General features: G+C 41.3%; 1 protein-coding gene across 5 annotated transcripts in view; it reads right to left on the bottom strand.

The window, feature by feature from the left end:
* ripor1 (RHO family interacting cell polarization regulator 1) overlaps positions 1-14,890 on the bottom strand; it is a 320,548-nt gene that overhangs the window by 1,836 nt on the left and 303,822 nt on the right. For all 5 annotated transcript variants that reach the window (XM_078210944.1, XM_078210942.1, XM_078210943.1 and 2 more), the window contains exons 16-21: positions 13,169-13,304; positions 12,212-12,370; positions 8,862-9,020; positions 7,854-8,050; positions 6,747-6,830; positions 4,157-4,244 (exon numbers count right to left, since the gene is read on the bottom strand). In XM_078210944.1, the coding sequence (XP_078067070.1) occupies positions 4,157-4,244; positions 6,747-6,830; positions 7,854-8,050; positions 8,862-9,020; positions 12,212-12,370; positions 13,169-13,304 (823 nt within the window). The remainder of the gene's footprint in view (positions 1-4,156; positions 4,245-6,746; positions 6,831-7,853; positions 8,051-8,861; positions 9,021-12,211; positions 12,371-13,168; positions 13,305-14,890) is intronic.

Genomic DNA, 14,890 nt, shown 5'->3' with positions numbered 1-14,890 from the left:
CAAATATAACCATATGACATGGCTTCAGTTTAATGTTTCATCTGGAAGATAGCATTTCAGGCAGTACAACACTCCCCAGTATTGCACTGCAATATTGAGAACACATTAAACGGTCAAGTCTTTAGATTGGGATTTAAATACATGATCTTCTGGCTCAGAGATGTTAGGCACCAAACCAAAGTTGACACTTCAGCTTTGACACAGGCTCATCTGGACTCGAAACATCAGCTCTTTTCTCCTTACAGATGCTGCCAGATCTGCTGAGATTTTCCAGCATTTTCTCTTTTGACCTCAGATTATGTTTTGGAATTCCCTCTCTAATACTGCCTCTCCATGGCGGTATTATCAGGAGGGCAGCTATTTTATGGGACTGATCAAAACAGAACCAAAATAATTCAAGCAATGTTCTTCACTATAAAACTGATACTAAGCAAATTGATACAGGTTAAAGCATGGACATTGGAGTTACTAAACTTCAGTTTCAAATCCAGTGCTTCTATAACCAGAAAGATACAATCCACTTACATTGAGAGAGAGTCAGCAGTGCACAAGCTTAATATGAATATAGAATCGTAGAATCCTTACTGTGCAGAAGAGGCCATTCAGCCCATCAGGTCTGCACAGTCTCTCTGACAACATCTCAACCAGGCCCTCTCCCCACACCCACACACATCTACCATGGCTAATCCATCTAACCTATACATCTTTGGACATATTTTAGGATCAGATGAACTCTGGAGTGTGGTCCCAGCAATGGGTTGATCTCTTCCTGGCACAAATAGAGACAAATGGGTATTATTTGGTGGGGATTATTGAAACATGGTTACAGGAGGACCGAGACTGGGAACTGAATGTCCAAGGGTACACAGTATCCAGAAGGATAGACAGAATGGAATAGGTGGTGGAGTTGCTTTAATGGTTAAAGTTGACATTGACACCAAGGACCAATGTGTTGAATTGATCTGGGTAGAAATAAAAAAAACGAAGGGAAAAACATCTTGGTAGGAGTAATTTACAGGTCCCCAAGCAATACTTCCAGAGTGGGGCATAATATAAACCAACAAATAATGAGGTCTTGTGAGAAAGGCACAACTGTAATCATGGGTGATTTTTATGTTGACTGGATTAATCAAGTTGGCATAGGCAGCCTCAAGGGAGATTTCATAGAATGTATGAGGGATTTTTTTTTTTTAAAGAGCAATATGTTATGGAACCAACCAGGGAGCAGGTTACTTTAGATTTAGTATCATGTAACGAAGAAGGGTTGATAAATAGCCTTGTTGTTAAAGATCTTCTTGGAAAGAGTGATCACAGCATGCTAGAATTTCATATTCAGATTGAGCAAGAGAAGACAGAGTGCCATACTAGAGTTTTAGCACTGGGCAGAGGTAATTATACAGGCCTGAGGAAAGAGTTGACCCAAGTAAACTGGGCACAAATAATTGAGGGCAGGACAGGTGAGGAACAATGGCAGATGGTTCAGGTTGATATTGAAGACGTCTCAATTAAAGTATATTCCTGAGGGGGAGAGGAATTATAAAAAGAAAAACATTCCATGGCTAGACAAGGAAGTCAAAGAGGACATAAAGGCAAAAACTAGGGCATACCAAACTGCAATAGCTAGTGGCAAGCTAGAGGATTGAGAGAACTTTAAGGTTCAGCAAAAGGCTACTAAAATAGAATCAAAAGAGCTAAGATGAACTATGAAAGGAAACTAGCAAAAAACAAACTCAGATACCAAAAGCTTCTACAAGTATATAAAGAGGAAGAGAATATCTGAAGTAAATATTGGCCCTTTAGAGGGTGATACTGGTGAGGCGGAGGCACTAAAGCAATATTTTGCCTCTGTCTTCATGGTAGAGCATAAAGATGATTTTCCAAAAAACTGTAGTCAATGCAGGGCAACTTGGTGCAATAACCATCACTAGGGAGAAGGTATTGAATAAACTAATGGGATTGAAGACAGATAAGTCTCCAGGACCTGATGGCCTGCACCCTAGGGTATTAAAAGAGGTAGCAGCAGAAATAGTGGATGCACTGGTTGTGATATTTCAAAATTCCTTGGATTCTGGTAAGGTCCCGGTGGATTGGAAACACACTGATGTGGTGCCCCTATTCAAAAAGGGAGAGAAGCAAAAAGGTAGGAAACCGTAGGCCGGTTAGCTTGACCTCTGTGGTGGAGAAGTTGCTAGAATTGATCATTTACATACATGTAGAAAGACAAAGCTCAATCCACCATTGTCGGCATGGTTTTGTAAAAGGTAAGTCATGCTTGACAAACTTGCTCGAGTTCTTTCAGGACATAACCAGCAGGGTGGATAGTGGGGAACCTATGGATGTGGTATATCTGGACTTCCAGAAAGCATTTGACAAGGTGCCACATAAAATACTGATCCAGAAGGTGAGATTGCAGAAGATGGGGGATAGAGTACTAGATTGGATTGAGGATTGGTTGACAGAAAGCAGAGGGTTGGGATAAATGGGTCCTTCGCTGGCTGGCGAAGTGTAACTGGCGGGGTGCCGCAGGGGTCAGTCCTCGGACCTCAACTGTTTATAACCTATATAAATGATCTGCAAGCAGGGACAGAGTGTAACATAGCAGAATTTGTGGATGATACTAAAATAGGTGGGAAAGGCAGTGAAGAGGATATAAAGATTTCACAGACGGATGGATAGGCTAGGAGAATGGGCGAAAATTTGACAGATGGAGTTTAATGTGGATAAGTGTAAGGTTATCTATTTTGGCAGAAAAAGGCAAATTACCTAAATGAGAAACAGATTCAAAATGCGTCGAGGCAGAGGGATCTGGGTGTCTACATTCATGAATCGCAGAAAGTCGGTATGCAGGTGCAGCATGTAATAAAAAAGGCAAATGGAATGTTGGCATTTATTACAAAAGGACTGGAGTATAAAAGTAGAGAAGTGTTGTTGCAATTGTATAGGGTGTTGGTGAGACCACAGCTGGAGTATTGTGTTCAGTTTTGGTCTCCTTATTTGAGGAAGGATGTGGTAGTATTGGAGGCAGTTCAGAGGAGGTTCAACAGATTGATTCCAGGGATGAAGGGGTTGACATATGAGGAGGGATTAAACAGTTTGGGCTTCTACTAGCTGGAGTTTAGAAGGATGAAAGGGCATCTGATTGAGGTATATAAAGTTTTAAAAGGGATTGATAAAGTAAATGCAGACCAAATGTTTCCTCTTAAGGGGCAATCTCGAAGAAGCCGTCACAGGTATAGGTTGAGGGGTGATAAGATTTAAAACTGAGCTGAGGAGGAACTATTTCTCGCAGAGGGTGGTGAATTTGTGGAACTCGCTGCCCATAGCACGGTGGAGTCTGAATTATTAAATTGTTTCAAGGAGATACATATATTTATAATAAAAAGGGATAAAGGGATATGGGGGAACAAGTGGGAAGGTGGATTTGAGACCAGGGAGAGGTCAGCCATGATCTGATTGAATGGCAGAGCAGACTCGAAAGACTGAATTTGCTTACTCCTGCTCCTAATTCCTATGCTCACCTTGTCTGAAGGTTGAAGGTTTGAGGAGTTAGGCATGTTTTGAATGAGGGGAATGAAACCGGATTTGTTTAAATTAATCCTCGTTAAAGTATCACTGCTATGTTCCATGATTCACTATGGATATATTTGGATCTAAGTTTGTATTATTAAAACCTGTTTAAGAGATCCACTAAGTTCAATTGATGAGTTTTGTCTGACAACCAGAGCCTTTTCAGTCACTATGAAATCACCAAAACAACTACAGTTTTCTCAAGCCTTGGAAAGAATTTTGGGGATAAATAGCAAAGGAGGGAGGAAAAAGAATGGAATTAAGAGATTTTCCTGCAGGATGTAAATTTCATAAAAGTGACAATCTCTTCATGAGACATACCTTCCCGTTGACATACATCATACAAAAAGATCAAAACTCCTATCTAAACATTTTAAATTCTTGTTATGTTTGCATTTTTAAATTGGCTTAATACAATACGAAAACAAAATCAGACAAGACATCAGCAGTTCACAGCTCCTCCAGTTATTCAGGAGACACGGCCAAAGGTGAAGCACCCATTAAGCCATCTCATCTGCACTAAAAAAAAATCAAGTTCAACACTTGCAAGTAACTTGAATTATTCAGTACAACAATTACCAAGACTTACCAAAAGACAGGAGAGTTTGTTTAGCAACATCACGGACTTCTTTATCAGTCTGGCAAAGGTAGATTAATTGATCAATGCTCTCTTTGGCCTGAAGGAAAAGAAATGAAATCAAAGAAAAATAGTGACAGAATTCCTAATCTTTGCTGCTGCTGGAATTAAACTAATTACCAGTTTTTGCTGAAATAACTTTGCTAAGCCAGTGCTATATATACCTATAATAACCTGTATACAATTTGGATGAAGGAATAGAGTATTATAGTCAAAATTGCTGACAACATAAAGATAGAAGGGAAATCAAGTCGTGAGTACGACACAATGTTTTGGGGGAGAATTCTGCCCCAAGTGTTGAATTCGCAGAAAACTAGGGTAATTCACACAATTCAGTGGGTGTTCAGAGAAGAATCACCCACACTTTGCACTGCAGAGGCCACCAGTGTGAATATCATTAAATTTCAGGGGGCGGAGCCTATCCCCACTGGAGAGGTTGAAATCAGCGCTGAGCGAGCCACTGCGCATGCGGCGATTTGTCAGTGCCGAGATCGGCGCGTGCGCAGTGGCCCTGCGCTGATGGCCTCCCAATTGCTGGCCAGCCCTGCGACCGCCGCAACACCGGTTCTCTGACCCCCCCATGGCCCAATCGCTGGCCCCCTGACCACTCCTGGGCCCAGCCCCGACTCCCCCGCAGTGCTGGCCTTCCAGCAGGCTGACTAAACACCCCCCTCCCCCCCCCCCCCCCGTCCCCCCCTGATCCCTATGCAGAGTAGAAGTGGGACTCCCCTCCCCCACTGATCGTCCCCGGGCTCTGCCCCCATCAGGCCCCACCCCCTTGGTGCTATTCCATGCCCAATGGACAGTGCCAAGGTACCCCCTGGGCATTGGCATAGGCTGGCACTGCCAGGGTGCCAATGCCCAGGGGGACCCCCCCCTGTTGCCCATCCCTCTGGGGAGCCCTGATTGCCCCCCTTCACTCCAATGGGAGTTGGGCTGCTAGCTCCCCAAAAGTGGGGAGCTACTGTAATCCCTGCTGGAGTGAACTACTCTGGCAGGCTGAGGGGTGATGATAGTGGGCCCAGAGACACCAGTCCCAGCCTGCTAATCATGTTAAAATTGTATTAAAATGACCATGCTAATGGTCTTTGAGCCTCCCGCTGATTTCTGGCGCAGAGCAGACGCTGCCAGAGATCTGATGTTGGGAGATGCTAGCGGGGCATGAACGTGCGTGTGGACCCTGCGAATCGGCTGACGCGACATTCTCCCAGCCTGCTGCGCTAAAATATTAGCACAATGGGATGGGAGAATCACGGCCATAGTGTCTGCAGAGGGAAATTGATAGGTTAAGTTAGTGGGCCAAAATTTGGCAGAGTGTAATGTGGGAAAATGTGAGATTATATCTTTGGTAGGAAGAAAAGAAAAGCAAGATATTATTTAAATAGACAGAGTCCACATAATGCTGCAGGACAAAGGGATCTCGAGGTCCTCATAAATTAATCACGAAATGTTAGCATGCAGGTACATCAAATAATAGGAAGGCAATTCAAATGTTGAGACAATTGCAAGGGATTGGCGTATAAAAGTAGTATGCAACTGAACAGAGGCTACATCTTGAGTACTGCATACAGCTTTCGTCTCCTTACTGAAGGAGGGGTACTCTTGTGTTGGAGTCAAGTCAGAAAAGGTTCACTGGGTTAATTCCTGGGATGGAAGAGCTACGAGGAAAGGTTCAGCAGGTTTGGCCTTTACATATCGTCCTCAAGAAGAATGAGAGGTGATCTTATTGAAACATAAAAGATTCAGAGGAGATTTGACAGGATGTTGAGAGGATGTTGCTCCTCCTGTGGGAACCTGGAACTGGGGCTGTTTTCAAAATAAGGGATTGCCTATCATGGCGAAAATTAGAAGGAGTTTCTTCTTTCAAAGAGGGTCAGTAATCACAGAGAGCAGTGAAGGCTGATTCACTGAATATATTGATAGACAGATTTTTGATCTACAGTTTGGGGGGAGAAAGAGAGAAGAGAGGCACGAAGGTGGAATTAAGACTACAATCATATCAGCCTTGATCTTACTGAATGTTAGAGGAGTCTCAAGGGGCCCCAGTGTTCTATTCCTGCTGCTGTTTTTTAGTCTTTCTTTTATAGGGGCTTGCTCTTAGTGCAAGGCCATGGGAGCAAACTAGTATCCAACTCCGTAATGGAATATGGCAGCACAGTCACTCATTCTCCCAACATTATTTGAATACAAGGGTGAAAAACTCCAAATGTTAGAAATACACAGCAGCTGAAAATGTCTAGAGTGAGGAAAGAAGGTAAGTTTTCAGTGTCTTCTGCATCAGAACCGAAAGGCAAGATAGTCAAGTGTTTTCAGGAGGTTGGAAAGTTGAATAGGAGAACAAACATATTTACCAATTGGCCTACTATTTCATTTCATTTAAAGTCGACTACTAAATCATCTGACATAACCATACAGTAATTCATGATTTAGTGACAACAACAAAATGACTTTTGAGGGGCCTTCATTTATAGTAATTTCAGAGCCAGCTAAGACAGTGATTATCATGAGTTCAAGTGTCATGAATTTTTTTCCAATCGCTCACCTTTAGATGTGCCAGTGCTGTACAACCTACTTTTCTCAGCTGTCCATCCTCATCCTCAAGCAGCTCCAAGTAACAAACCAGTGCCTGAAAACAAATGTACACAATTAGTCTGTTAGACAAAACAAATCATCTTCCAACATTCATATACTAGCTGCTTCCAGAGTAATGCTGATATACTATAAACACTGCTCTTTGTGACACAGCAGGGCTGTTGGGGATTATGTGCTAACAAGGACTCACCATGTCTCATTGCACTTTGTGAAGGATCTACTATATTTAGATAAACCCTTTGAGGTAATGATATCAAGCCAGCTGATTCTCTGCTTCATTCTGATGTCTGGTTGGATTCAAAAACTGTATTAATGTTACAACTGCAATGATACATAGGAACAGGAGTAGGCCTTTCAACCTCTGAAGCCTGTTCCACCATTCCATTACCTGACCTGTATTGCAATTCAAATGATCAGTCTTTGCTCGATATTTAACAATCGATTTCAAATCAAGATCCAATGAACCCAGCATCCAGTCTTTTGGGGATAGAGTTCCAGATTTCTACTATTCTTTGAGAAAAAGTACTTCCTAATTCCAATTCTGAATGGCCAAGCTTGAACTTCAAGATTATATCCCATTTTTTCTGATTTTTTCACCTGAGGAAATACTTTCTTGTTATTTACTCAATCAAATCCGTTTAACATTTTAAATACCCTAATCAGATCACCCCTAAATTTTCTATACTCAAGGGAATCCAGTGTCAGGTGAAACCACGCTGCACCAATGCAAGTGGGTTGGTGCAATACTGTCAATAGCTTCCCCTGCTCATGAACCATCACTACCAGCAGCCTTGCCTGCTCAGGTATAATACACTCGCACTGCCAACAGGCCAACTCCAAGAGGTACAATACACACCTTCACAATGATCTCAAACACGGCTCTATTCAGTCTACATTATAAGATTTCATGTCAAATTAAAGGATTCCTAATTTACAAAGAGTCTCTAAACATTGGGCCTTTATCTCTGTCCCCTATATAGACATTTAAGCTGCTGGAAGAATCAGCCAAGGTAGCTGAGAGGGAAGCAATTACATTTACAGATCTTTTTCTACCAACCTTTTCTCGGAATTTGGAGTCTTCTGCCAGGTTTTTCAGTACGGTGGAAGCAGTGTTGCAGACCTTAGTGTTGTCCTCCAACAGAAGCAGGCCTACGGCTTTCACTCCATCTTTCTGGAGCTGAGCCCCTGAGAGATGTTTTAGAGTCTTCAGGACCACATCCCTATCAGAGGACTGAAGATTCTGAACCAGAAATACTGCAAAGAATGGAAAGTATGACTTAAGTGGCTATTCACCATTTTTGTAACTGGACAGGATTGTCAGGTGGTTATTTGATGTGAACCTAAATCAGGGTTCTTCCCGCATCATTACATGCGTTCCAAGCAGAGGGAGGGAGGGAGTGGGAAGAAAATCCCTCAACTAACCCAGAGGTGTTTCAGCCAGTGCAATACACGTATCAATGCACATGTGCATCACAAGGATAAGTATGCAAGCATACAGCATACAAATATATTCACACATTCTACACCTAGACATTCATCAAAAGATTTTATAAAATCGACATCAGAGTGTGTTTATACGTCATTCTAAACCTTCAGCAACCATAAAAAACCCACACTACAACATTCACAATTTGCATAAACATGGAAATTATTTCAGAAAAAAGTCAGTGTGTTGAGATACATTTCCAAGCTGATAGCTTCCTGCTGGATAAAATAGTGTGCTCGCTTTGGTTAATAGGATCCTGCATGGAACTGTCAGACTTGCTGGGGACATCGGCTGGATGATGGCCACACAGCAACATCAGTCTGCGCTAATGGAAAGGGTCAGTCCAGCGTGCTGCTTCAGAGAGGCTTCCTATGGGCATTCACCGCACTCATTATTCCTCCACTGACCTCAAGGCTACCACCTAGTCAGCCAAGTTGGCAGAGTCTTGGCTGCTGCCCAATACTGAATGGTGTGTGATACAAGAAAAAAAACCAAGTACAAAATGTAGAAATGGAGGAGCAGAAAAGAGGTGGTGTGAGGCTGCAGTTGAAGAGACATTAAAGAACAGTAGCAACGTACCTTCATCTGCCAGCTCCATGATATAAGCAGGTAAGGAGGGCACATTCTGCTCCTCAATATGACTCAAGTATTGAAAGATCGTCAGCAGTTCCACATTTCCACTGCGAGCACGTTTTGGCAATGTTCTGTCCAAGCATCTTTCCACTAATTTAACAAAAACTGAAAGAAAGAGCAGATTAAATAACTTTTACTGAAGGAATGATTAAAGTCCACACACAATTTAAATACTGCTAAAGCCAGACTAATCTAGAAAGTTAAATGTATTTCTGTGCATTTTAAAAAATCACTTTACATTTAAATTCATGACCAGGGCATTAAAAGTGTAATAACTTGTTCAAATGGCACATCCTATTAAATCTCAGAGTTCAGCAGCACGGCACAATAGAACATTCTCAAGACTAACCATCTGAATCAGTGATGTATCAGACAGCATACAAAGCACTCATCCTCACTCATATCTGCATGTCCATGCCAATGTTCACTTAAAGAGGGCTGAATTTCAGCCTGCTTGTAGAGTGAAATTAGCTCTGAGGTGTAAGGGTCAGTGTGCTGGGAGAAAAGGTAAGCCCATGAAATGGCAGAGCAGCTGGATAGCCTATCATTCTCTTCAATACATAAATAGTGTTTTTAAAATCCCAGCTACATCTGTTTGGTTGGGCAAAATTCAGGACATCTCGATAAACTGTTTGGCTCTGGTCCCTCTGCAATTTGGAGGTCTGAAATATGTTTAGCATTTGAACAGACAGGTGACAGATGAAAATCAATGTAAAGAAATGGAAATTGCTTCACAAAAATCCAAGGAGGGACTATTACTTAAAAGTGTTAATGAAAATGAGTGTGATTTGGGGGTCATAATTGACAATAATGTGAAGTAATTGCAACGATGTTCAGTGACAACAAGCAAAATAAATCAGATGTTGGGACTTATTAAAAGATCAACATTGAACCAAAATAACAAGCTCATCTTGTATTTCATAAAACATTGTGTCGAACAAAGTGGAAAACTGTATAGTTCCAGCTGCCACAGCATAAAAAGGATATTGCAGTTATTGAGGATAACAGAAGAGGGTAATCAGAATGATTGAAGGAACAGAGGATTGGATTACAGGATATGATTATGTAAATTGAGCATGTTCTTACTGGGAAAAAGGATGGCTAAGAGGTGATATGATTTCTGCTTTCAAAATTCTAAAGGGACTAGATATTGTATTTCTGTGACAGTGTTTCACTTTGTTCAGAACTGTAAAACCAAAGGGCATAGTCTGTACCTGAAGGGGGTAAACTTAAAACTAATTTGTGGAAACATTTTTAAAAATCCAGCGCTTAGTCTATGAAACAAGCCCTAGGAAGATGGTGAAAACAGTTAATACTAATTAATTAAAATGAGATTAGATCAATTTATTTCAGAAAGTATTTTGGGATATACCATAGGAGTAATTTAAGACTTGAAACATGATGTGGCAAATATGGTGGGCTTAAAAGGAACAGTGACTTTGAAGCTATGGTTCTCAGAGCTCTCCATCACTGAGGTGCTCTCTGCATTATATCTGGGTCTGTTATAGACTATTGCTATTAGTTGTAATTTGTGACCATAAGGATGGTATATGAGTGACTGTGGTCTTTCACCTTACATTCCTTTTCCAAACCTTTCCAACTAGAATTTGGCTAAAACAGATGCAGTTATGTTAAGTCTGTAGCACAGAAAAAGGTTATTTGGCGCAGATGATGCTCCACATAAACCTCCTCCCACCCACCCTTCTTTATCTAACCCCATCGGTATAATTCCTCTATTTCTGTCTCCACTTCCTAGCTTCCTGTTGTAAATGTATCTCCACTTTTAGCCCAACAACTCCATGTGATATCAAATGCCAATCATTCAACTCTGAGTAAAGAAATTTTTCCTGAATTGCTCCTTTTTAATTAGTGACCAATTTATATTTATAACCTTGAGTTTCTGATTTTCCCACAAATGAAAGCATTTTCTCTACATCTACCTTCTCATACTATTTTATCATATACCTCTATCAGATCCTAGAGGCATAGCGTTTTACAGCACAGAAAGAGGCTCTTCAGCCACTTGTGTCTATGCCAGCCATCAAGCACCTATCTATTCGAATCCCATTTTCTAGCACAGTTCTTAATCTTGTATGCTATGGTTTTTCAAGTACATGTTCCTTATTCCTAACTCTCCTCAGCCTTCTCTTTTCTAGAGTATACTCTGCTTTTTCTGATAAGTATATCCTCTCAGTTCTGATATCATCCTTCCAAATTTTTGTTTTGCACATTTTCCACAGCCCCTTTGGGGTAGAATGGAGCCAGGTACCTGGGTTCAATTCTGACCTTGGGTGACTGTGTGGAGTTTGCACATTGTCCCCATGTCTGCATGGGTTTCCTCTGAGTGCTCTGTTTTCCTCCCACAGTCCAAAAGACGTGCAAGTTAGGTGGATTGGGCATGCTAAATTGCACCTTAGTGTCCCAAAATGTGTAGGTTAGGGGATTATTAGGGTAAATACATGGGGTTGCAGGGATAGGGACTTGGTAAAAAAAAAAAGGGTCAGTGCAGACTCGATGGGCCAAATGGCCTCCTTCTGCACTGTAGGGATTCTATTCTCTTTCTAGATTTTATAATATGGAGATCAGATCTGTGCATTGTACACAAAAGGTACTAACCAAGGTCTGACATAAGTTTTACATAACTACGGCTTTTCAAATCTATCCCCCCAAAAATAAACCCGTGTCTGATTAGCTTCTTAAAAAGAAAATGGCCCAATCAACCTACTTTTAGTGATTAACGAATCCCCAGATCCATTGTTCCTCTACCCTTCTTGTTATCCACACAGTGTGGCTTCATTAGTTTTGACCAAAATGCACCATCTCGCACTCATTTATATTGAACTTACTAGTAATTTGCCAATTATGCAACCGTTTCACAAATTTAACGTCATCTCGTATTTTGTTGCATTCTTCCTTTGTGTTAATCAATTTGGTGTCATCACAAAATTTAGAAATTGTCCTCAACATCAGAGCACAGATCATTTATGTAAATAGTAAACAACAGTGCTATCAGCACTGATCCCTGTCGAACATTACCCAACTTTTATCAATCTGCGTAGCTGCACTTAACCCCTATCTGTTTACTGTTTTGTAGCCAGTTTGCTCTTCATTCTGTTACTTGTCTGCTGATTCCCAATGCTTAGTAACAAGCCTATTATGAGGTACCTTACTGAAGGTCTTACCAAAATCTTATAACTTTTGCTTAAAATGCATCAAAAGTATAATCGTATTGCTGTTTATTTCTCCAGCAAAAATATCCACACGTAGAAGCTGTCCAGCTGAATGTGGTCACTAACCTGCTTCTGCTGGGCCAGAGTGCTGCTCATTCACTCTGCTCCCAAAGCTCAAGTTCAGCTTCTGCAGAACACGCTCAACCGTGGCACTGAACAGGTTCGGGCTCTCGGTGCAGTGTGTCCAGAATGAAAAGACCGTTTTATCTTTTAGCAGTGGCATGACTGAAGGGAAGCATTTTTCAAAAGAGAGAGACAACATAAATACCAACTTATACAGTTGTAAGGTTTTAAAAATACAAAACAAGATTTGCAGTGAAACACTCAACTTCTAGAAAGATAGCTGTCATGTGACATCACCTGGAATCAGTCCAGCCAGAGGTGGCAATCCTCGCCCAAACTTGCCTAATTAATTTAGAGATCAGTATGGTTATTCCATTCATTTATCTTTCTTTTGACGAGAAAGACAAAAATCAATTGATATAGTGCCTTTAATGACTTCAGAACGTCTCAAAGCACTCAATGGCCAACTAGATACTTTTTTGAAGTATGGGCACTGATGTAGGAAAGATGGCAACCAATTTGGACACAGCAAGCTCCCTCAGCCAGTGACAATGATCAGATCATCTATGTCGAGGGATAAACATTGGCCAGGCCACTGGGGATAACTCCCATGCTCTTCTTTGAAACAGTTCCATGGAATTGATTGTATCCACTGAGGGACATTTTAGGTTTTGGTTTAACATCTCATCGAAAAGGCATAACCTCCAACAGTATCACAAGTCCTTCAGCACTGCAGTAACATGTGAGATTTTTTGTGCTCAAGTCTCTGAAGTGGGACTTGAACCCATAAATTACTGACTCAAAAAGGCACGAAACTCAAACTACCACCCAATTACCATTATACATTCTCATTTCTCCCTTGCAATTGTGAAAGGGAATCAGATAGTGTGAATAGGAATAGGCTTCAAAGAGTTAGTGCATTAATGTTGGGTGATGTTTCATTTGAGATGGCTCACTCACCCTCTTCAGCAGTGCTTATGTTCCCAGATTTCTCCTCACTCAGTCTGGCAACAACCTTTAGAACATGGGCCTCTCTCAGAAGCTTGTCCAGTGCGTAGATCTCCCGACATCGCAGTGGTCCATATATACCCAGTTGCTACAACATGAAACATTGATGATGTGCATAGGAAAGATTAGACAACATACATGAATATAATGCATTTAAATCAATAAAATGCTCTAAGGTGCCTAACAAAAAATAATAAAATATTTTTTGACACAGAGAAACAGATGAATTGCAAGGCAGTTGAAAGCGCTACTTCCAGGGGAGCAATGAAAATCAGACCTGTTCAGGAGATCAGATTAGGTGGAATGCCAATATCCATGAGGCTCAGAGCTGGACAAGGTTACAGATATAAGGAGGGATGAAGCCATGAAAGGATTTGAAACAAGAATGAGGATTTTTAAATTAGAGTGTTATTGAACAGGAAGCATGCGAAAATCGACCAACAGGTGATGAGTGAATGATACTAGAAACAATTTAAGATACAGGCAGAGTTTTGGATGAGCACAGGTTTGTGGAAGATGGGAGGTTGGCCAGGAGAGCATTGGAATAAACAAGTCTAGAGGTAGCAAAGGCAGGGTTGAGAGTTTCCAGCAGCAGATGGATCAAGACAAGATCAGATGTTGCTGTAGCAGAGGTAGAAATGGTAATCAGATGGATATGTGGCGAGAAAGTCATCTCAGAGATAACTTAATTTCAAGGTAATCAGGAATAGAAATGGGGAGGTGATGGCCTAGCTATTAATCCAGAAACTCAGCTAATGTTCTGGGGACCCGGGTTCGAATCCCGCCACGGCAGATTTTGAATTCAATAAAAGAAATATTGAATTAAAAATCTATTGATGACCATAAAACCATTGCCGATTGTTGGAAAAACCCATCTGGTTCACTAATGTCCTTTAGGGAAGGAAATTTGCCGTCCTCATCCAGTCTGGCCTACATGTGACTCCAGAGTCACAGCAATGTGATTAACTCTCAACTGCACTCCAAGGGCAACTAGGGATGGACAATAAATGCTAGCCAGGCATGACACCCATGTCCCACGAATGAATTTAAAAAAAATGATGGGCAGAGAACCAAATTTATGGCTGCAACCAAAGACAATGGCTTCAGTCTTCACATTATTTACCGAAAGAGAAAACGCTGGAAAGTCTCAGCAGGTCTGACAACAAGTATAAGGAGAGAGAAGAGCTGACAAAGCTTTGACAAAGGGTCATCTGAACTCGAAACGTCAGCTCTTTTCTCTCCTTACAGATGCTGCTAGACCTGCTGAGATTTTCCAGCATTTTCTCTTTTGGTTTCAGATTCCAGCATCTGCAGTAATTTGCTTTTATTTCACATTATTTAGTTGGGAGAAAATTTCTATTCATCAGCAGAAGCAATTGAATGGATGTCAGACAAGCAGTGAGGCCGGAGACAGTTGAGGGTCCAACGAAATGGTGGTGTGGTAGAACCAAGTGCTGCCAGCTCTCATTAGCAATAGAAGGACATCGGAGGTAACAGTGCAAAGGTTCAAAGAGATACCATTACAAATGATTCTCTGGTTACAATCAAATTGGAGCAGAATCAAGGTAGTGCAGTTTCATCCAGCTGGACAACGGAAGAGGATAGTGTGGTCAATCAAGTCAGTACTTTGACTAGGCTGAAAACCTGATTGGAAGGATTTAAATATAACACTGG

Source organism: Mustelus asterias, chromosome 4 (assembly GCF_964213995.1).
Source record: "Mustelus asterias chromosome 4, sMusAst1.hap1.1, whole genome shotgun sequence".
In the NCBI taxonomy this organism is placed as follows: Eukaryota; Metazoa; Chordata; class Chondrichthyes; order Carcharhiniformes; family Triakidae; genus Mustelus; species Mustelus asterias.
The sequence above is the reverse complement of the archived record's forward strand: the minus strand, read 5'-3'. Positions and strand labels throughout refer to the sequence as shown.